Source organism: Chionomys nivalis, chromosome 7 (assembly GCF_950005125.1).
Source record: "Chionomys nivalis chromosome 7, mChiNiv1.1, whole genome shotgun sequence".
Classification (NCBI taxonomy): domain Eukaryota; kingdom Metazoa; phylum Chordata; class Mammalia; order Rodentia; family Cricetidae; genus Chionomys; species Chionomys nivalis.
This window is the reverse complement of record NC_080092.1, coordinates 100310604-100334610: the sequence shown is the minus strand read 5'-3', so window position 1 is coordinate 100334610 and position 24007 is coordinate 100310604. Positions and strand designations below refer to the sequence as shown.

General features: G+C 50.9%; 1 protein-coding gene across 2 annotated transcripts in view; it reads right to left on the bottom strand.

Annotated features, from left to right (window-relative positions):
• The window catches only part of Rptor (regulatory associated protein of MTOR complex 1), a 301243-nt gene that overhangs the window by 10735 nt on the left and 266501 nt on the right, over positions 1 to 24007 (bottom strand). For both annotated transcript variants that reach the window (XM_057774578.1, XM_057774579.1), the window contains exons 21-26: positions 19826 to 19944; positions 12897 to 13000; positions 12187 to 12367; positions 11205 to 11315; positions 3812 to 3917; positions 851 to 965 (exon numbers count right to left, since the gene is read on the bottom strand). In XM_057774578.1, coding sequence (XP_057630561.1) covers positions 851 to 965; positions 3812 to 3917; positions 11205 to 11315; positions 12187 to 12367; positions 12897 to 13000; positions 19826 to 19944 — 736 coding nt within the window. The remainder of the gene's footprint in view (positions 1 to 850; positions 966 to 3811; positions 3918 to 11204; positions 11316 to 12186; positions 12368 to 12896; positions 13001 to 19825; positions 19945 to 24007) is intronic.

Sequence of the window (24007 nt, the reverse complement as noted above, 5' to 3'; positions counted from 1 at the left end):
CACTAGGGAAACCCAAACCCCGGTGGGAGGAACTGGCCAGTGAGCGTGAGGAGCTTGTGTGCTACTGGTGGTATATTACTGGCGGGAGGTACAGTGTGGTCCCCAGGAAAGACCGGCATAGCATTCCACCCTGGCACGTTCCTCGGAAACTGAACGCAGGGACCTGGGGCGACAGGTACGCCCACACCAGCATTCAAGGGAGCAACCTAAGCACCCTGCACAGCTGAGAGTGTGGGAGATCCTCACAACAGAGTATCACCAGGCCCCAGAAGGAGGAAATGCTGACAATGCTACAGTCTGAGCGAGCGAGCGTGAGATAAAAGTGAAAGGGACAGACACTGCAGGAGTCCACTCTCAGGAGGTCCCTAGAGGCATCTGTTCAGAGACAAAGGATGGTGCTGATGGCACCTGAGGGGAGGGACTGGTGCCCATTGTGTGGTTTGGGTACGGGGGATGGAGAACATTCTGGAGGAGGTGGTGGTGGGGTTGGCCTTCACAGCATGCATGTGCACTGACAGCAAATGGTTAAAATGCCCGGTTTCCTGTCACACACAGTTTACCACAACTTAAAAAACAAAAGAAAGGGGGTTGGGGAGGGAGATCTATAGACATGTTATAAACTATGAACTCGCGACAGTGGGCAATTTCCTCATTACACCAGGTCAGAACCTGCGATACATTTTAAATTCCATTCTCTCTCAGGGTTCCTCGGTCACCCATGTGCTCCTGTAGAACAGGTAGGGAGCAGGTCCCCCACCTGGCCTTTCCTTTAGCAGTGCAGCCCAAGTGAGTCCAGAATTGGGTGCCATGGGGAGGGGAAGACAGCAGGGTGAACTGAAGCTATGCCTACCAGATGCTGTCCTTGTCGGCGACAGCTATGCACGGTGTAAAGGGGTGGAATTTGACCACAGAGGGGACGCCAGGGTTCCTGTTCAGAAAGATCTGATCATCCAGTCTGCTGATGCCTGCAAGAGATAACGGACATGCAACACTGACATGGCCTTACTAGAGCTGAAGTAGGGGAAGCAGGGACCAAAGAGAAGGGCTGACGCACACGCTGAGGAAAAGGGGAAGGGGCTTTAGCCCAGTGCATCCAAAGCTCTGGGGCCTATGCTTTTGCTTGGTGCTGTCTCACAGTGCCTGGTGGAGGCAGACACTGACATGTGTTTGACCAATGCTTCCTATACTGTACATAGCAATATGCAGAGTAGAAGAACTTGAGCTGGAAGAGAGTGCTGATTTCAGGATGAAGGAGGGTGTGGTTTCCACCACTCATGACCCAGCTAAGGCCCAGGGTCTTCAGTCTGGAAAGCAGCTAGCCAAGAAATCACAAAGGTGAAGGACACAGGCAGGTTTTCTTACCAGGCCCCACACATTAGTTGAAAATATACACCCTCCTGGCTTTTCAAGAGACAGAAAGCAGCTAAGGATGCAGAGTCCAGGCAGTTGGACTCTGCTGGACATGGTACGGAGGGCAGTAAAGTCTCCTCAGAGTACACACTACTTCAGAGCTTCAGCACCAAGGAGGGAAGACAGCACCTTCTGCCTTGGCCCCAGATACCTGCATGGACCCCTGGGTATCCAGGAGGGTGCTTCAGGGACCACACATCTTTTTAGCCAGTGGTCATAGCTCTTTGGTGGACAGAGAAGCTTTCCAGTCTAGCCAGGAGGCCCTTACATGCGCCTATGGAGAGGCAGACACCAGCTCGTGGGTAGCTCTGAGCTGGGCTCTTTCCCCTTGTCTGTGCCCTTGCTGTATAGGGGACTCTAGGATGGTGGCCCTGAGAGAATCACACCGTTCAGCCAGGTGGGCTGCTCTGCACACTGCGTCTACCCTCTGGTTCCTTTGGGGAAATGGCTGAAGGCGGTGTTGCTGGAGGAGGAGGTGCCTAGGTTTGCAGTGGTACACGCATCTAGCCTGGGGCACCCTCATTCTTTAGTTGTGTTTTTCTTATTGAGGCCTCTGGTAGGATGGTAAAGTCCTGCACACTAGAAGATAAAATACGCAAACAGCAACGTGTGGCAGCTGGCCCACGTCACCATGTCTTAGGAAAAGCCAATGATGATCAGGGACTTGAAGAAAGCCAACTGGTCTCTCCTAGTTCCCGTCTCCAGTGTCACCCAGTCTGCAGGCATCATTTCCTTCCTCTCTTCTGACACTTTTCCCAGCACACACTCAGCTGTCCAACAAGGAAAAGCTTGTGCTGAATCTAGACACAGCCTGGGTGACCGGAAGAATGCACTGTGGCCCACTTAGTACTGAGCTACTGTGTCTCCATCTCACCTGATTCTTCAGCAGCTACTGACCCTGTCTCTGAGGCAGTGGCTCACCAATTAGGCTAGGCTGGCCGGCCAGCAATGTCTGCCTCGGTAGTGGCAAAAGTACAGACACGTAGCGCAGGACCCAGCCTTCTATATGTGGGCTCTGGGCTCGCACTCAGTCCTCATGCTCGTGTGGCCATTTCCCAGCCCCACCTGTCTTTGTGTTCTAATGCACGCCTCAGTTCTGAATAGAAATGCCAGGCAATATTGCCTCTGCAGCTGGACCAAGAGGCCCCCAGACATCTTACTGTGTGGGCCTGGTTTCTGAACTAGTTTCCAAACTCACGTCAAGAAATCAGCCTGCCCTAGCCGCCATGGCCTGGAGTCTTAGGGTCCTAAAGAAACACTGTCTAGGGGAGTGCAGTGGACATGGGCTCTGAGAGGGCTGGTGCTATCTAGGAGGGCGCCGTGGACAGTGTGTACCCGCTGCACACAGAGTTAGGAGACCCCAGCACCTACAAGAAGCCATGAGGAGCCAAGAGCGGGAGCAGGGACTGTGTCAGGGCCACAGGTACCCAAGGGCCTGCATCTTAGATCCGGGGACACAAGCATCGATACGCAGGAAATGAGGTACTCAATGAGGCAGGCCTGGGGCTGAAGCTGGCATGGCCCTCTGTTTCAGTGGGAGAGACAGTCTGTCTTCTGAGGCTCAGTCCTAATTTAATAAGTAACTGGTCATTATTTTCTAAATTTCAGAGGACAGGGAGGTATGATCAAAACTGTGACTTGTGGAACTGGGAGAAGGCCAGAGACTGACCACACTGACCCTCAGCCATGGCTGCTTCTATGAGAAAAACTATTTGGAGACATGAAGTGGCCTTCACCTCTCCTTCTCATGCAATCAGAGTCGTGGAACTGCAGCCTTGCTCTACATTCCTTAACAAAGTAGATGAAGAACCCTGGTCTTAGGGTGAGGTAATATGGCCCTCATTCCTGCCACAGCTGGACAATCCTGTTCCCTGCATGCTCCAGGTCTGGGGAACACATGCTGCACAACCTTCCAACAGGAGCTTGCTCCTGGGTTCCACAGCAGCACCATACTGTCCTTGGCTAATCAGTAACATTGTCTCCATGAGGGTGGAACACGGCATGCTGTCAAGTCTGGGAAAGGTCTGGTGAGGGTGCAGTTGTTGAGCTTTGGAGAAATGGAGCCAGTGGTCACTTTAAGGACATCCCGGGTGCTTAGTGAGATGTGGGCTCCCAGGGCCTGAAAGGGCCTGCACCCCCTTCTGGAAATGCCAAAGAGCAGAGCTGATACTTCTCTGAAGGTCACTAGCTAGTCGGGACTTGCCTCTATGAGAGCCCAGGGCAGGAATGTCCTTTAGGAGAAGCCTTCCCCATGAGGTGGCCTCCTCTTCCCCTATGCCACCCCTGTCCCAGCTGCCTCTACCAGTCAGTGTGCTGGTCTGCAAGGGCAGCACACACAGTGCCTTGGGGGCTGAATCTATCTGGCAGAAGACCTTCTCCTTTCGGGGGGCTGTGCACTTACCCTTCTGGATGACCTGCTGGGCCTGCTTTCTGACTCTGGTGTTCCTCAGGAACCGCCACTCACGCTCCTTGCGGATCTGACTCTCCAGGTCATGCTCTTCAGGGATCTGTAAGGACAGAAAACCCCAGATTAGGCTCAGCAACTAGAAGACAGTCACTGCTGAGCTGGGCATGGTGCTGTATGCCCATGATTTCCACACTGGGGCTAAGGCAGGTGGCGCTCCATGAGTTTGAAGCAGTATGGTTTATTTGGTGAATTCCAAGACAGCCTGGGCTACAGAGTGGTCCATATCTCAGGGAAAATAACAAACAAATGCCATTACTCTCTGAGAACTAGAGGTCTGGATCCTTTAGTCTGGGTGGGATAGATGATCCTGTAGAGTGATCCTAAAGGATGGGTGGGAGAGATGATCCTGTAGAGTGGGGTCCTGAGATTTCCCAACAAGGGAAATGCCTCCAGCATGCAGAGGCAGAGGTGCTGGCTTTGACAGCTGCACTTGGGGATAAACCTCACTGACTGATTCTCTTGGGAGGCTGAGTTAGTTTTATATTCCCCAAACACTGAGACAATCAATGAACAGGATAAGACCCTCCTCCCTCCAGGCTGAGAGACAGAGGGGGGACCTGTCTGGGTCAGCCAGGAAACAGTTGCTTCCTGAGGAGGAGCACCAGGAGGACCCCATGCAGGATGCTGTTTCTTTTTCAGTGTTTTATTGCTATGCACCCTTCTTCTTCTTCTTCTTCTCAAAAGTTGCAGAGACACACACACAACAACAGCAAAATCATCTGCCACAGGAGGACACCCACCTGGACACAGGGAGATGTCACTGCCTCCCTGAGAATGGTTAGTGGTTTAAAAATGGCCCCCAGCAGCAAATGTGGACTGAGAACCACGCGTGTCATTTCATGACAATGCAGAGCTTACTAGAGAAGACATGGAGCGATAGTGAGCAGCTTCAGACAGATCTCAGTGTGCAGGAGATGCACTTTGGTGAGACCCAGGTTCTCTGGGAGCAGATTAGGAGAGGTCTAAAAGGTGCCTGGAGCAGGAAGAGGGACTTGGGGTGGACTCTGGGTCCTGGTGCAGCTCGGCTCTCTGAGACTGCACTGCTGCTGCACATGGGGTGAACCCAGGGCAGACTCCAGGCCTGATCTCCAAAGGAGACAAAACAGAGACAAGCAAGGCCTGGAGGAGACACACGGGGGAGACCCACACACACAGAAGCCTGGAGGGGACACACTGGGGGGAACCAGGCACACGGAAGCCTAGAGGGGACACACTGGGGGGCCCAGGCACACGGAAGCCTGGAGGGGACACACTGGGGGGCCCAGGCACACGGAAGCCTGGAGGGGACACACTGGGGGGCCCAGGCACACGGAAGCCTGGAGGGGACACACTGGGGGGGGGAACCAGGCACACGGAAGCCTGGAGGGGACACACTGGGGGGAACCAGGCACACGGAAGCCTAGAGGGGACACACTGGGGGGCCCAGGCACACGGAAGCCTGGAGGGGACACACTGGGGGGCCCAGGCACACGGAAGCCTGGAGGGGACACACTGGGGGGCCCAGGCACACGGAAGCCTGGAGGGCGTCAGGCAGTCTGGCACTTGCACTGTCACTGGTGACAGAAGCCTGGCCCTGGACTCTGTCTCCTGGGGGTGAGGGGCAGGGAGGGGCTGTCTCTGTACCCAGCACTCAGAAGTGAGCCTTCTCTCAGAGCTGCTATACTTGTGAGAAGCAGCAGAAAGCACAGAGGTCGGCCCAGAGAGAGAAGGGAAGCAGTACACTGTGAAAAGGTACAGGCCACTGCGGGTAACCAGCCATCGGTGGAGTGACCGATGAGACTGGACAGCAGACTATCCCCTTCCTGTGCATTACCCTTTGCTTTCTCTATTCCTCTCTGGGCAGCATAAAATTGCCTTTTGGTAAACAAGCATCCAGGCCTGGCTTTTGGGATCCTCTCTCCAAACAGCTTCTAGAGCAGTGTTCTCAACCTTCCTAATGCCGTGACCCTTTAATACAGTTCCTCATTGTGGTGACTCCAACCATAAAATTATTCCATTGCTACTTCATAACTGCAATTTTGCTATTGTTATAAATCGTAAATATCTGATATGTGACCCCTTTGAAAGGGTCATTCGGCCCCCAAAATGGTGGTGACCCACAGGTTGAGAACCGCTATCCTAGAGGGATGTGGCCTGCTTCACAGTATAACATGATTAGTGTCCTGACAAGCCAGTTCAGTACCTCTTGGTTTCTCAGAAAGATCAATTACAGCTCCGAAGCCTTCTGTGGGGGCACAGGCAGCTGAGAGGGAGCTGAAAGCCAAGGCTCAGCCCCTTTCTGGTCACAAAGAACTTGCGCTCTCGAGCACAGGAGGTAAGACATGTCACAGACGCAGGTCTGTGTAGAGTACGGGTCTTCCGACTATGTCTTACTTCCGGTGCCTTGGGAATTAATAAGGATCAGGGTATGCCAAGGAGTGTTACTATCAAGACTGAAAAAAGGCTTGGGCCAGGCAGAAGTGGGGAGGACCCCACAGAAAGGTGCTGACACTGGCCCTAAGACTAGAAAGAGCAGGTCCTCCCATGCGGCGAGGATGGGAGCCCCGTTTTTGTTTCCCACTGGCTACTATCACCACTTACCAGCCTTAACGGGATCCCCCATCCTCTTCCCAGGGCTCATTCAGGCAGGCAATGGTCTCTGCAGCACTGATCAGAGCCCAAGCCTACAGTGTACCCTCTGACGACCCTCATTACAGATGACCTGAGCACTATGGGAGGAAGTGTCCTCTCTCTAAAGTCAGTTTACCCTCTTTAGGTGTGGCTTGGGATTAGGCAAATGGTTGGTCATATAATTGCCAGAACTTTGGACAGAGCAGTCTGGAGTGTCACCAACATGTTTACATGCCTTCCCCTTGTCAAGTCTGCCTTTTGGCCGCAGGCTCCCGTCTTCTGACCCCGTGCTTTTGCCTGTTCTAGAGAGGCAGATCCGTAGACCACAGAGAACACTGCACTCAGCACAGCATGGCCCTCTCTCAGAAGATCACTTTCAAAGTTAACAAACCCTTCCCAAGTTGGTTTTGGTCATGGTGTATCATCGCAGCAATAAAAATCCCGACTAAGACACAGAGTTCATGTACACAGTCTGGGTTCCAATGTGCTGTGTAGCTGAGGACCGCCATGAGAGCTGCCAGATTATCTATTGGATGAAGTCCAACTCATCATCTTGTTTTCTTGTATGACTTGTGGGGTTTTTGTATCTTATTAAAGGCTCCGTGTAACCCAAAGGTTTGTAGTCTGGGGTTTTACATGTAGGAACACAATCCACTCTGTTGGTAAGGTGTTTCTTTGAAATGTCTCTGCTGAACTGGACTGTTTTCACGCCTTGGCTGAAAATCAATGGAACCTGCCTATGTGGCTGTCTCTCTCTATTCTACCCTACTGATCTATGTGTCTGTCCATGTTCCAGGTCCATACACATCCTGATTACTAACTGGACAGTCTTGACATTGGACAGCGTGAGCCCTGCAGCTCTGCTCTATTGCAGAATTTCTAGTTTTTGGAGTTTCATTGCTTCTCTCCATATTTGAAGCTCATCATTTTTGCCAAAACAGTTTCCCTGGGACTTTGATCAGGGCTGCGCTGATTTAAGTGGCCATTTCGGGAGGCCCAGCACCTGCACACCACTGAGCCTTCCCACCTCTCTTATTTCTTTTACAGTATTATAATTTTCAGTATCAAAAAATACACTCAGTATTTCTGTTTTCTGTTTTATAGTGTTATTTGTGAATGCCACTGATATTGCATCTCAATTTCTAGTTGCTTCTGATAGAAACGTCAGTGATTTTGTAGCAAATCTCTTCATCTGGTGAGCCCACTGAGTCCAGCTCATCCCAGAAGTGCCTACCGCCCCCCTCCCCCAGTACTGCAGAGGAGTACGGAGGCACTGGAGTCTAGGTGAGCTGAGGAGAGCCGGCCTGTGAGGACTCTCACCCACCACCTGTAACGAGGGATGGCTGCTCACTCTATGACGGTCCTTTGGGAACACACTGAGTTCAGTTTTAAGTCTAGTGGGCAGTGCATTCTGAGTCACCTGTGCCCTTCCTCCCTTTCAGCACACAAGGATGACAGAAAGGAAGCAATTTTCAAGGCCTTCAAGAAAAGCCTCTCACTGATGGAGGAGTTACTTTCATTGGTTAATAAAGAAACTGCCTTGGCCCATTTGATAGGCCAGCCCTTAGGTGGGTGGAGTAGACAGAACAGAATGCTGGGAGAAAGAAGCAGATTCAGGCAGTCGCCATGACTCTCCTCTCCGAGACAGATGCAGGTTAAGATCTTTCCTGGTAAGCCACTACCTCGTGGTGCTACACAGATTACTAAATATGGGTTAAAGCAAGATGTGAGAATTAGCCAATAAGAGGCTACAGATAACGGGCCAGGCAGTGTTTAAAAGAATACAGTTTGTGTGTTGTTATTTCAAGTATAAAGCTAGCCGTGCTGGAGCCAGGGCCGCAGCCCACCGCTCCCACTGTCTACAGAGTGGCGCCCAACACAGAATTTAAAAGAATACAATTTGTGGGGACTGGAGAGATGGCTCAGAGGTTAAGAGCATTGCCTGCTCTACCAAAGGTCCTGAGTTCAATTCCCAGCAACCACATGGTGGCTCACAACCATCTGTAATGGGGTCTGGTGCCCTCTTCTGGCCTGCAGGCATACACACAGACAGAACATTGTATACATAATAAATAAATATTAAAAAAAAGAATACAATTTGTGTGTTGTTCTTTCGGGTATAAAGCTAGCCGTGCTGGAGCCGGGGCCGCAGCCCACCGCTCCCACCGTCTACATTCCACTAGTGTCCCAAGAAGTCACCATTACTGCCAGCCGCTGCCACCATGGTGGAGGGAAGCAGGGGTCTGTGTCTGCCATTTTCCAACCTTACCTGCCATGAGCATGGACTGCATCAGGAAACCAAATGCTGGTAAAGTTCTCAATGGCCTGCTGAGTGCCCCAGTGTGGGATCTTTACCACGCACGTCCAGGGCATGCACCCTCCTTCCCACAGATCAGAAGGGCGTGCTCCCCTGCTGTGTGGGCAGCCATGAACCTGTGCTCGTTCCTACAGCTTGATCCCCACAAGAGGAAGATCAGCAAGCTCATTTCTTTACATCCCAACCCTTCATACCTGGTACTACATAGTGCCATACTACCGAGGTGTCCGAGGTCACGGAGTTCCCTTCTAGGATTTCACATGAGCATGTGGGCCATAATGGTCTACAGAACTGCTGTTCTTCTAGAGGTCCAGCTCTTGGTATTTGTCTAAAACATTCTGTCATAAGCATTTTCTTACGCGACAAATTTTTTGGTCTGTTTTGTTTTGTGATAGGGTCTCAAATATGGTTCAGGCTGACTCTGAAAGTCACAATCCTCCCTCCTCAACCTCCTGAGCGCTGGGATTATGGGCATGTACCACCACACCTGGCTGTTACTAATTAACTTTCAGATTTAATTGTAAAAAAATACTTACACCAGGGGGTGGTGGCGCACGCCTTTAATCCCAGCACTCAGAAGGCAGGGGCAGGTGGATCTCTGTGAGTTTGAGGCCAGTCTGGTCTACAAGAGCTAGTTCCAGGACAGGCTCCAAAGCTACAGAGAAACCTTGTCTCAAAAAAATCCAAAACCAAACCAACCAACCAACCAACCAACCAAACAAACAAACAAACAGCCAAACAAACAAAAAACAAAAAATACTTGCTTAGCTGGGCAGAGTAGCAGTAATGCATGCCTTTAATCCCAGCACTCGGGAGGCAAAGGCAGGTGGATCTCTTGAGTTTGAGGCCAGTCTGGTCTACAGAGTGAGTTCCAGGACAGCCAGGGTTACACAGAGAAACTCTTGTCTTGAAAATCCAAAAAAAAAAAAAAAAAACAAAACAAAACAAAAGACTTGTTTCATAGTTTCAATAATTTATAATCAAACGTTTCACGACTTTTTCTTTATTATTATTTTATTTTTTCGTGGTCCTGAGATGAATCTTGTGGCTTCTAGTACAACAGGCAAGCTGTCCATCACTGAGCCACACCTTGGCCCAGCCCTGAGGAGGTTTTATTTTTATTTTATTTTTACAGTGCTTCTCTATGGAACCCAGAGTCCCAGGAAAGACAGGCGTGTGCCCTGTCACTATGCCCTCAATCCTATTTCAGAATTTTTAACTGTCCAGTCTCTGTTAGACATTTAAGTGTATCTCAATTTTTGCTTTTAAAAGACTCATAGAAATCGTATATATTTGATTTTTATATATCATCTTAACAAAGCAATGATTAGTTTGAAGGGAAGGGTGGCTCAAGACATAGGAAGCCTGGCCATTTTATACTCTAACGGCTGTTTTGAATGCTTCTCAGAGAACTTACTTGGGCATCTAGCTCAACATACAAGTAAGAATAAGCTGTGGCTCTCAGTTCTCAGTTGTCAATATACAGGAAGGAGAAGACATTCAGAGAGCCTGCTTCAGGCCTACAGACAAACCTAAAAGCCCATTTATTTCTGCAGCTCTCACACGGAGACAGACTCAGAGGCTGACCCAGTGTAGATGCTGTTGGTTTGGGGCCATTCATTAGCTTGGGCACAAATCTGTAGTCTTGAAACATCTTGCACTACAGCTAAGGCAGATTAAGATCAAAGGCATCTTGGCAGGGTAAGTCCTCATTGTCACCAAGCACGGTCCAAGGATAGCTCTGAACACACTCTTCCACAGGGAGTTAGACAAGGAAACACGTGACAGTGGCAAGTCCCAGACAGGCAGATTTCTGCCCGTGCTTTCTTTGGGAAGACAGGAAGAAACCAAAGCCGGCCACTCTGGCTCTTCTTTTGGTCCCTTAAACCTTGTTTAGGACAGGGTTTCTCTGTGTAGCCCTGGTTGCCCTAGAACTCACTCTGTAGACCAGGCTGGCCCACAGAGATCCTCCTGCCTCTGATCCCGAGTGCTGGGATTAGAGGTGTGCACCACCGCCGCCACCACCACGGTCTTAACTGTCGCAGCCTGTACTATGACAGCACTTCGGTGTCACCCTCCACCAGCTAGCAGGGTGTGACAGAGGCCACAGAAACAAAGGTAAGGATGAGTGTGACTGAGCTCCCCTACCCACACCCCTGCCAATCCTGGCCCACCTGCTCAGGTCACAGGTGGGCTAACAGACCCCGGCAGCCAGAGATGGGGTTAAGATTGGGTTTTGTGTCACTAGGAAGGGACTTTTAGGAACAAGGATCAAACCCCAAGGCCAGCACCAGGGACAGGGGCAAGAAGGCAGCATGAGGACTTCAGCTTCAGGTGTGAGCACTGGGGTTGCTGAAGCCACATCCCAAGGTTCCGCTGCGGCCAAGAACTCATACTCACCTTCATGACTGGCTGGGCGAAGTATCGGGCACTCCAGTCGCAGAACCCAGTCTGTATGGTGGCACACATGAAGCTTTTGTGTCCGGTTGCATCGTCTGCATCATCTGTGGTCTGGGGGTGTTTGCGAAAGAGCAGAATCACGAGGAAACGCGTTAGTCTCATTGCTCCTATACCGATTTTAGCTTTGAGACAGGGTCTCACTGTGTACCCAATCTTCCCGCCTCATGCCAGTGGGCCTGGCACTCCTCTCCTTACACCCGAAAGGACATCTAGCGTATGACAAAGGTCACCGTGCTCTTCTCCCCTGCAGTGTATAGCAGTGGTCTTCCTACCCAGCATTCTGAGTGCTGGGGTTCCAGGCGTGTGGGATGGCTCTAAGCTGTGGCCCCTTCTTTATTCCCCAGATGACAAAGTGAGCCCCAGCCCCTCTGCTGCTGAGTGTCACCCTGAACGTCCCCCCCATCGCGCAGCAGCTGAGAGGATGAGGCTCATCTCTGTGGCTCTCGGAGCCTGGGGCAGCAGCACACTCCTCTCTCCTGAACCATTCTTTCCAGCTCAGTTAAAGGCAGAGTGTGTGCCTGCTTGTGCAGAGTAATAGAATGCTCACAGAAAAAAACCAAAAAAGCCATTCAGAACAAACACCGCAGAGCAGTGGCCACACCAAGTGCAGATAGATGCTATTTGCCTACAAAGGGGAAAAGGGAAATTAACTCTACACACTCATTGTGACTCATGGAGTGGTCCAGAGGAGCCAACCTAGGAGGAGAAGGAGCTGCAGGAAGACCAGACCTGCAGATAGGGGGTGTTGGACCGGGGTGCCACTGAGTCTCCAAGGGTCTCAAAGGCAGTAGCTGGCACAAAGCTACAGGGACAGAATGATCCCAAGCTAAGGAATTTCAGGAAAGCTAAGTTCTCAGCACCCTGTCCTGACGCTGGGAGCTCACAGGGCACGAGGGGCTCAAAGCAGCTCATATTTTTGTACCTGATCAGGGCCTTTGTCGAACATCTTCCGTGTTCGAGGAAACTGGTGGGAGTGAGGGGTGTACTGTGCCCCTGTGGGGCCTGCAGCACCAGGGCGGCTGGAGGGGAGGTCGCGGCTAGTCTGCTTGGCCACGTCATTGGTCAGGCTGCAGCTGCTGGTGCTAGATGCTGGCGGGGAGCCCCTGTGAAAGAGCAGACAGCAAGAGTTACTGAGGGATCACAATGCAGACATGAGATCCCAGGCCCTCTCCCCAGGAATGTGCCACTGCCTGGCCTGCCCCTGGCTGAAGCTGAGTAGGACTGGTCCTGCTGGATGCTCCCTGGCATCCTGCACTGGACACAATGAGCCGAGGCAGTGAGGACAAGATAACACAATCCACAGCTGGTGTGTCCTGAGCAGAAACTGGTGTAGACCCAACCCTGTTGCCCACCTATAGAGAACCCAGGTCCTCTGAAAAACTTCCAAAGGCCATAGAAACCAGACACCATTAAGGTTTCCTGTCACGCTGTGTGCAAACAAAGTGCTCTGGGACAGGGAGGAAGTTGAGAAAGGGGCACCATGTGCACCTGTGTTTCAGGAGGGAGGAGGGAGGGAGGAGGGAGGGAGGAGGGGGTGGAGAAGTGCTAAGAGAGAAGGGAGAGGAAGGCACGGGATGTGATGTAGCAGCTGGGACCCCACCAGAGTGGACAGGGGCTTGGCAAGTCACTTACCCCACTTGGTGGATGTGCATGCCCTTGTTAGTTGGGCTGGCTGGGGCCGACTGGGTGAGAGAGGATGTGTCGAGGATTCGCTGGGGCCGGGCATTCACGGTGGCCTACAGGAACAAAGGAGGAGTGACACGGGAGGCCAGAAGGAACGATCTATCATCTATCTGAGGCTATGAGGCTTCAGATTCCTGTGAGAGCCACGATTGCTTGGGGTAGCTTCCGAATGGAGAAAGTGTTTGTTCTGTGGAGGAAAGCTCCCCAGGTGAGACCTAAGGCGACACCTAGGACCAAGTGCAGCTTTGGGTTTTTGGCTCAGGGCTGGGGAATAATACCTGCAGAGAGCTCTAGGAGTGGAGTGGGAAGGCTCGAGGCTCCTCCCCTGCACCCAGGCCACCCTGGGCTAGTACTTAGCACCTGCCCATCCTGTGGGTCTCTCATCTCAGAGCCACGAGGGTCAGGAAGTGCTGCTGTCCACCTAGAGTGTGGAGTCACCAGACAGTCCGGAACTGTGGCTGCTGGGCAGTCACCAATGTCCTGCATTCCTCAAAGGAGTCCGTGAAAGCCAAGGGGCCGGAGAGGTAGGAAGACACACGGAGTTTGTTTCCTCAGATCAGACCACTCCTGACTTGGTGTAACTGTCTTGAGCCTTCATCACAGGGTTGGGTGCAGCTTGGTGACTGAGCACAGACTTAGCATGTCATAGGAGACACCATCACCCTGTCGCATCTTCTTCCTTAATCCTCACATACTCTGAGGATCCAGGGCAGGCAAGGGCTCGGGAAAGGGCTGAGCTGGCAGAGTAGGGGTGAGGCAGGGTGGAGGGTAGGCGTCCTGCTGACGGGGCAGCTGGCTTCACCCAGTCTTGGATGGCCACCCTGGACTTACAATCTAGGGGGTAGTGGTTCTCAACCTTCCTGAGGCTGCAACCCTTTAACACAGCTCCTCATGCTGTGGTGACCCTGCAGTGACCCCGCGGTGACCCCGGTCATAACACTGGTTCATTGCTCATCACAGCTGTAATTTTGCTACTGTTACAAATCACAGTGTAAATATTTTTGGAGATTAGAGGTTTGCCAGAGGGGTCAAGACCCACAGGTCTAGGGGAACACATGACCTGGGCTGTTCTTCTTTCTATGCTTCAGGGGCAGGTTACAGTCCTTTAAATGTGGCCCACGGAGGGAAGATCCCAACAGGTTCCATGTACACCTCCCATAAACAGTTTCACTTTGAACTCTGATGCAGGAAGCTTCCCAGCAGCCTGAGGGGCAGCATTCAGGGCAGAGCTTTGGGTAGAGTTGGCAGCAGTGCCGACTGTGTGTCTGTCAACATCCATACTGAGCAGACTGCATGGTGGGTGGGACAGCTTCACAAAGAGCAGGTGATGCTGTGACCGCTTTGATCAGAAAGAGCTCTGGTCTGGAGGTCACTGCCCAGGCCCATTTCTAAATGGTTCATTCATTATCAGGAACACTGTCCCCATGATACAGCCATCAGACAGGAAGTGTTTATACAGACAGCATCCTTCTCCCAGATAATCCTTGGCTTTCTAACAGAAGTAGCAAACTAGAGCTGAAGGCAGTCTTTACATGAAGCACCTCACTGTTACACCACAAGAGCACGCACACGCTTCATGAACACTTGCTTGCTATGTAGCCTTTCCCAGGCAACTCTACAGCATCCCTGCCCTGTCCCCTAGTGCTGTGGGACAATGGTCTGTATCCTCTTAATTGTATTTTAATAAAACGCTGAATGGCCAAGTAACTAGGCAGGAAGTATAGGCGGGGCAACGAGAATGCTGGGAAGAGAGAAGCACAGTCTGCAGTTGTGACCTAGCAACAGAGGAAGCAAGATGTGACTGCCTCACCAAAAAAGGTGCCAAGCCACGTGGCTAACACAGACAAGAATTATGGGCTAGTGTAAGTTATAAGAATTAATTAATAAGAAGCCTGAGCTACTAGGCCAATCAGTTTATGATTAATGTAGGACTCTGTGTTTCTCTGGGACTCAATGGCTGCAAGGACCAGGTAAGACAGAAACCTTGGCCAACACCCTAGCCCGACAGTCACAAGGAAACCTCGGCCAACACCCTAGCCTGATAGTCACACGGTTCCTTACTTAAGTCTGCAAGGAAAAGGAATTTAAGTGTGGACTCTGAATTTAAAATGTGCCTTCTGAGAACGTCTAGAGAAACAGCAGGAGATGATGGGGACCAGAGGCTTTAGGTCGTTTCTGAAAAGTCCACGGGGCTCTCCCCACCCATAACACAGGAATGGGTGCCACAGGAGCCAGAAAGGGAGCTAGGAGTTCCAGGTTGGCCTGCTGCAGAAGCCTGCCTCTACCCATGGCTGCTGCCAGGAGACTCACTTTGTATCATGTTCAGAGCCCTCAAGAAGAGAGGCCTGCAGGGCCAGTCAGGCGGGGAGCTGGTGTGTCTTGCAGCTGCATCCGTGTAGTTTACTCGTGTTTCCTCAGCACTGGCCATGGCAGGTGTGGGGCCAGGTGAGGAGTGTGAACAGAGAATCCCTTAGGGATGTGGCTGTGAGGACTGAGAACGTTGGGCCGGAAGAGGCTTGGGGGACAGTCCTTCCTTCAGGGACCCTGTCATGCAGTGACTAACTGCCAGGCAAGTTTAATGGAATGCCTTCAGCTACTTATAGAGTTTGGGCTTGGGACACAGACGAAAGTGAATGGCACACTGTGAGACAGGGAACTCTTCCCGACTGTGACTGTCACCAGGCATGCAATCTGCAAAGAATCCCTAGGACATGAACACAGCATCAGGAAGGGCTGAGTACCCACTCCCATCTGGGCACAGAGGATGAAGAGAGGCAGAGGGGAGAGGTAGAGGTGAGGTCACAGAGCCAAGCAGCTTTTCAGAAACAAATGCTACTGGCTGAGTTAGCTCCAGGCCAGGAACAATCAGGAAGCTAAATCTGAAGCTGGGGACGGAGATGGGAGCTAGAGGTGCCTGAGCTTCCCAACTGCACCTGGGCTCCTATCCTAGGACACCAGGAGCCAATCTCACCCACGGCTCAGCGTTGTCACAGCTGTCCAACTAGAATGTCACAAGTACGCTGGAAGTCAGAGTCAAACAGACGGGAACCTCAGAAACTTGGCAGTGAATGTCCCCACCAAGCCTCACTGGTCTGGGACTGGCACTCCTGAACACGGAGAGCTGCCTGGCGAGGGCAGGGCACTGTGGAAGTGCTCCTCCAAGTGACTGTGTGGCAAAGGGAAGTTGGGTGCCAGAACAGATGGTCTTACTTTGCGCTCAGGCTGGCCTCAAACTCATGGCTTTCCTCCTCCCGCCTGAGAGGCTAGGTTACATGTTTAATCGAACAATGCGTTTATTTTTATTTGAGCTATTTTTTGTGTCTCAGGCTGGCCTTGAACTTGCTAGCTAGCTGAGGATGACTTTAGACTTCTGATTCCCCATCCTACATTTCCCTAGTGCTGGGATGTCGGGTTTGCACAGCCACTCCTACTTGTATGTGGTTCTGGGGATAGACATATGAATTGGGGCGTGCTAGTAAGCACCCCACTAAGAACCCGGGGGAACTTTCCTTCAGGGCTTCTGCATATGCCCCTCTGAGAATCAGTCTCCATCTGCTTGAGCTCTGACACTTTACCCTGCTTGGTTAGTGTTCGGTTTCCAGAGCGCCTGGCCTGCACATGTCCTGCTGACGGTGTGGCTCTTGGAGGGACCTAGAGGCTGTGTCACTACACTTCCGTGAGTTCACAGGAGAGGGCAGAGAAAAGGAGCAGATGGGGCCACGGATGGCTCCTTAGGGCATTACCTCCTCCTCCTACCTCTGTGTGGCTTCAGGGCTCCCAGAAGGAGAAACACGAATGCAAAATCAGGCTATGGCTGTCAAGCAGTGTGGGTTCTTTCAGACACAGCTAGTAGCGGCTTCTATATTTGAATGTTGAATTCTAGGGGGCATTCCACAGTAATAAGGCTATTTTGACTCTGATGAGCAAAATTTGGCTTCAGAGTTAAATAATGCAAAATAGGTTCATTACTTTAGGAAGTGAAATACAATCTCTTTGGCTTCTAGAGAAGCAGGCATCTTTTAAAATTAAAATTAAGACACAAAAAAGAATTTCCATAATGTTTATGTTCCCAAATTCTTCAGTATTGCTTATTCTAAACACACACACGCACACACACATGCACACACACCCGGCTGTGGTGTACTTCCAGCTGGTGACTTGTGCACCCTGGGATCTGTCACTATAGCAGAACAGATACAGAGGCCAAATGCTGCTCTGCTGGGGGTTTGGGCTTCCCCGCACACTGCTGTCTTGAGAGTGCGAGACTGTTTTCTAAGGTGACTGTAGCGTGCTAATATGGCAGTTGGTAGGCAGGACGCACATTACTTTACAGTGGAGCATATGGGCTCCCGGCTCAGAGCTGCATTTATGAAACAACCTCAAAGTCAAGCCTAGGAGGCCCTTGAAAGACACTGTTTAACAGCAAGGGTGTCTGCAGAACTGAACTGACAGGTGCGAAATTCAGTATCAGGCACTAAGATTACAGTGTTAAATAATCCAGGCACAGTACCTATAAGGGCAAATCCATCAGTGCACTGAAAGAGAAACGCAGATAGCTGATCCTGACTGGCCATGACCCATACACCCCAGACACAGGCTCAACCTGCGCAGTTTGTGTGGGCACAGTCATGGTCAGGAAGCGGCCTCACATCTCCACCAGCACAGAATAAGCCACCCAACACTTCTGTGCCAGAGAACTGTAAAGAGGGAATGGAACTGCCTACAAACTTTGAGCATAAACTACGGAGGCTTAATGTCCACGGGGAGATATATATAAATGAGACAGTTTCTCTGTGTAAACTCACTCTGCAGACCAGGCTGGCTTTGAACTCAGAGATCCACTGCCTTTGCTTCCTGAGTACTGGAATTAAAAGCGTGCACCACAATTGCCTGACTTAAAAATAATTTTAAAGACCCAAGCTTGAGGGACCCACATAGTAGAAAGGGAGAACCAACTCCCATTGTCTGATCTCCCCAAGTGCTGGGGCATGGACACAGACACACACAAGGACACACGCATGCACGCACACACACACCCCCCAAATAAAAATGTAATAAGGACCCTACCTGAGACTGTACTAGGCGGGAGATGCTAGAATGTCCATGGGAGCGTGGGAGGGACGACCTTCCCTAAGACACAGCAGGCAGACGAGTTCCTGCCGGCAGACCAGGGAAGTCCTTCCTCCAGCCAGACTCCCACCTTCTCTCTTTCCCTTCTTGTTTCCTATTTTCCTCTTGCCTGAATTCCTTTGGCCTCAAACCATAGCTCACCACAAATACATACTATAATAACTGTTTAATTTTCTATTAAACAATAATTTTACTTATTTAAAGCAATAATTTATTATTTAAACAATAATTTACTTTAATTTTTATCAAACAATAAAACCTGCAGTTTTTCATTAGGCCAGTAACTGGTACTGGCAGACTGGGTGGACTGTCCACTGAGGGTGGGGTCTCTGCACTGGGTCACACATAATCAAGGGAGTGAGCTGGGCTGAAGTTCACAGTGAAAGGCAGTGCCAGATTAGAAAGTGAGTGGGGCTATATCTCCCCTGGAGAAGGGCAAGTTAGTCTGAACTGAACAAGTCAGGCTGCCCCAGGCTGGGCATGCTCCATACTTTGGTACTAAGCCGGAAACACCGAGCCGGAAAGCAGTGAAATTTACCACTGGACCAACAAGTCTATGCTTAGGATATCCATAAGTGTGACCTCAGCTTGAGTCTGAAACCCAGAATACACTCTGTGGTATTCACAGTGCTGCTTTAACAGAGGACGAGGCTGACCACTGCAGTCTTCTAAAGCTGGGCACAAGGAGGCTGTTACTATCACGTGTGGCAGCACCTGGATTCAGTGAGTCAACTGTCAATCAGCCAAGGAGAAGGCAGGACTAGATGCACAGGTGCATCTGCAGCCAAGTGAGCATGGTGAACAGAGCAGGGGAGGCTGTTGCAGAGGCCCACTCAGCCTCCAGACCCCACTGGGGATGATCCCGGTCCTTTTCCACCTAGCACAAGTCCCCAGTATGACGGGGTCAGCTGAGGACTGAATACCAGGTAGGGTGGTGTTTCCTCTATGTTCCTTGCAACTTTTCTGCATGTTCAAAATTTTATGAAAAAGTTATAAGGGACTTGCAGGGTAGAGTGCAGGGGAGAAGGGTGTTTCCAAGGCCACAAGGAAGGTCAGTGAGTGGGATGAGCACCCTCAAGGCTGGGGAAGTGCATAGGAAAGGGTTAGGTCGGATCCCCAGGGCTGCTAAGGGAGGAAGCAATAATCCCCAAAGAAGACCATGCTTTTCTACTTGAGGAATGAGAACAAAAAACCCAAAACAAGAGCATCTAAGTCAAGTGGGAAATAAAAACAGGACAGAAAAAAAGTGAGCACAAGAGTCCAGAACTGGAGCGGGAGGAGAGGAAACCACTACAGATCTCACAGACATGGAGGTCATGGAAACAGTGGCAGCATTTACATCTGAGGCTACACTGCAAGTAAAGTTCAGGATATATCACCAAGCTCTAAACCCAAAATGCTTGCTCAAAGTTCTACCTACCTGCCTACTATTCATCCATCCATTCATCCATCCATCCATCTATCCATCCATCAATTATTTTGTTTTTGTTTTTTTCAAGATAGGGTTTCTCTGTGTAGCCCTGGTTGTCCTAGAGTTTGATCTGTAGACCAGACTGGCTTCAAACTCAAGAGATGGGCCTGCCTCTGCCTCGCAAATGTTGAGATTAAAGGTGTGCAACCAACCACCAGCTTCTATTTATTTTTCCAAGCTATGGGATAGGTCTGGATGCCCGTGGAGCTCCTTGTTTGACTATTCACGATAGGAGCAGACATATGAGAGCTTTAGTGACAATTTCTCAGGCACGTACCTTGTAAGCAATGCTGTTGAGGACTTTCATGGCCAAATCGGAAACATCTGGATAGGGATCAGCAGCTAGATGTAGTAAGACTCTCCAGATTTGAGTGTAAACACTATTAAAAGAAACTCCTAGGAAAGAGAAACAAGAGATTCCTTAGTAGCAAGTAGGTCCCCATGCACACAAAGGGTTGGTGAGGTAGCTTGTTTTCTGAATACTCCATGCTGTCAGGAGGGAGCACTGGAGTTGGGATTACAAAAGTTTCCCCATTTGCTGCTCTGTTGATGGCTTCAGGTAAAGAGACGTTTGACCTGAGTTCAGTTCCCAAAACCCACGTGGTAGAATGGAGAACTGACTTCCTCTGACTGCCACATGCATCTCACACTCCCCCCCTCCACACACACACACACACACACACACACACACACACACACACACACACACACGAGATAAATGTCAAAAAAATTCTAGCAGTAAACAGGTTTCACTACCCAGGTCTCATCTTTTGTTTTTCCCTTTTTTTGGAAAGAGGGTCTCACTACGTATCTTGTATCTTGGCTGGCCTGGGACTTACTATGTGAATTAGGCTGACTTGGAATTTACAGAGAGCCTCCTGCTTCTGTCTTCCATGTGCTGGGATTAAAGGCGTTCACCACTATGCCTGGCAGGCTACACCTTTTGAGGATGGGTCTTTCTAAAGGACAATGGCTAAAAGCAGTCAGGGTCTGCACCTGGATGACTTGTGGGCTGGAGAAGACTACCCAGTTCCCACGCTTCTTTCCTCTCGTGCTCTAGATTCCTAGATGACACCATGGCCTGCAGCACAGTACACAGTTTATGTGGGATGCGAGGTTCTGTCCACAGCACACTCTACATGTGGACTTGTGCCTGTGAGTTGTTGGGCTCCTCTTGTCCACTCCATATACCAGCACTGTTCTAAATCCCTAGGCCACCCTGTCTGTATTCTAGGGTAGGGAGTGGATGGTAGAAGGTCACAGACAGCGCCACCCTGTCTGTATTCTAGGGTAGGGAGTGGATGTGGGAGACAGTCACAGACAGCGCCATCGTGTATTTTAGGGTGGATCTGAACAGTCTGCTTGCTGTAAAAGATGTTCTTATTCAGTATCAGCAAGGGAGATTGAAGGAAGATTTCAAACAAGCCCTGACCCCATGTCCCTTGCTTAGCCAACTCTGCCAGAGGATACAGTGTCACTCAGTGAGAATGAGGTTCATGAATACACTCAAGTTCAAAGTCATGAGGTTGACTGAGGGCATGACTTCAACACAAGGTGAGCATCCCGGATGACTGCTGGGCCTACACCCACTTATCAATGATTAATCAACCATTAATCCTGGGCTGTGCAGGGTGAACCCTGAGCCATGGCAGTCATGTATATCCACTCACCAAGAGGCTGCAGAAGCCTCTCAGCTCCTGAACACATGGTTTTGTCTGCTTAGACAACTAAAATGTTACTGCATATCACTGAAGGCCTGAGTTGTAAGAAAGACATTTCAAAAGTATTTAATTTTTAAAATGGGTATGTATATGTACCATGTGAATGCAAGAACTCATAGAGGTCAGAAGAGGCATCAGATCCCCTAGAACTGGAGTTGCATGTGGCTGTGACCTGTTGTGTGGGTGCTGGGAATTGGACCCAGGTCTCATGCAAGAGTAGTAAGTACTCAACCATTAAGCTATGCCATCAGCCTCTGAGACAGGCAACTCTTTAAGGTGACAGATCATGACTACAGAGACGGAATGTCCTACAGGAGCATTGTGGGCAAGGCACACACTCACAGACACATACTCAGTAGTTCCTAAGGCCTTCCGTACTGGCTCTATTCACAGTTGTGGGTTCAACAGGAGCCAGGGAGGCACATGTGCAGGAGACCTAGGCCTGTGGTAAACCTGGATGTGATGAAATGAAACAACATACAAGCCCACTAGCCTGGCTGACCAGTGGCAGGAACAATCCAATGAAAGCGGCCTGCTCGCTATACGCTCGCTTTCTTATGTGTCCATAGCTTAGAATCAGCAGATCCAACCAAACAGCAGGATAGATTTACAACTGAAGTCTATGGAAACTAGTGCAGTCAGCCCAGGACTTCTCTGGGCAAACACCCTCACATCTGATTTCCAGCTCTGGGGTATGGGGTTGCCAGGCACCAACTGTATCTCTGTGCCTTTTTGAGAGAAGAGGTGTACTCTAGAGAATGACATTCAAGAAGGAAAAGATGTCATGTGTTTTGCATGAAGCTTCACCTGAGAGAAACGGGGAACTGGCCCCTGACGGAGCTGCAGCCCCTCTCCAGCTGGCAGCAAGTGCTCACAGGCCGCCTCGTCCTCCAGGGAGTGACACATCGGAAGCAGCTTCCTGCAAAGCTCAGGCCACGTGACACAGCTGAGAAAGGATCGATGCTGATGGCAAACCTGTGTGACTCAGATGGCAGACCCCGTCACAGCCTGGGAAGGGGATGCGTAGACGCAGTGCCGGCAGCGGGAGGGGAGGGCAGGCATGACAAATGAGGCTTCTACATCGCCCATCTGTTGGTTTAGTGACTGAACATGCAGACGCAGCTGGGGTCCGTAAATTGAACAGGGTAGCAAGGCACACACAGGTGGGGTCCCAGAGTCTTGGCCTCATGTGCTGGGCTGACAGACACAGACTCCTGTGGGGGGTTGTTCAGAACCAGGAACCATAGAACACTGCCAGAGAGGCCAAACAGTGTGCAGGACACAGAGGAAGGGAGACATTTGTAGATACTACATTTACTTTAAAACAACTTTTCAGTGACTGGGTTGACTTTCTAGGTCTTGACCTCCACAACAGAGAGACAAACAACCTCTGAGCTTTATCGCTGTGACTGTGACGAGACCACAATTTTCCCGGTGGGAAGCGAAGCCGTGATCGCAAACATCTTCCCTTGGTTTGCCAGGAGTGACTTTCTCTGGCTCCTGCCCTGATTTAACATCTGCTATCCTCAAAACACAGCCTGCCACCCTCACACAGGGATCCGGCTCCACAGGGACTGTGGGACACTGGGTCCTGCCGCAGAGCAGAGTAGCGCGGCTGGGCCTTGCCCTCCAGCTTGCCACTCGCTGAGCCCTGGAAGGCCAAGGATTCATTTTCATGTCTAGACTAAAGTAATAAAAGACCGTGATGTTTTAGGATTGATTTTTAGGGCAATGGCCACAGCTTTCCGAGCAGCAGACGGTGGAGGGCCATCTCTCTGAGCCAGAGTTTGTTGGTGAGAGGGGCTCCACTGGGCATGAGGCTGCAGTGTGATCTGGGAATGGCCATTCTGACGGTTTTCAGAAACGCAGGTCCCAAGGCTAGAGTGATAGTGGTGGTATATGTGTGTGTGCCCCCTGCCCTGGTGCTTCAGAGCAAATTCGGTGACATCTTCCCTCCCGAGTCTACGCTGCTGGCCGGATGGAGCCTTTGGAGGGGTTATGATGACCCACGGCTCTGGCTTCTCCAACCTGTGTGGCTGTGACTGTTGCTTCAGTGGCCCCTGGAGTATTTGCATGGCTTTTTTAGTTGACCCTCAGCGTCCTTGTACAAGCCACCAAGCTTGGCTTTAACCAAGGCTTTTCTGGAGAGAAGAATCAAATTCATAGGTGTTGGGCCTCCGTTCAGAACCTAGGGACCAAAGCAGGGTCTTTGTGCTTGGTGAGTGTGCTACCACTGAGCTACATTCCCAGCACTCAGCTTTCTTCAGCAAGTCCCTGCTGGATCCCTTCCGGTCAAGGCAGATACCAGTGAACTCTACCTTTCGGGGTAACCTCACTCCATCACTGCTATGGGCTGGGATGTAAAATCTCTGTGATTCCCAACTCTCTGACAAGAGGGAAACAAACAGGCTATTGGCTGGCTGTCACCTTCGTGCTGACTCACCAGTACTCACAGGGCCTGAGGGTCTTCAGGGTGGGAGACAGCTCACTCCAGCTGCTGCCTTCTCCCTGGAGTCATTCTGTCCCCTGCATTCTGAGGGAAGTAGCAGCTTGGGATTTGGGCCCTGCCCCACCGAGGGCTCTAGGCTTAGGTTGCAGAGTTGCTGGCTCCCATAGGAACACACACGAGTAGGGCGCTGGGCCGCATGAGGTGAGGGCAGCCCTGCAGGTCTGTGACTCCTCTGTCCTCACTTCAGTATCAGCTCTGCCTCGGATCTGTTGCCATGGTGATGCATTTT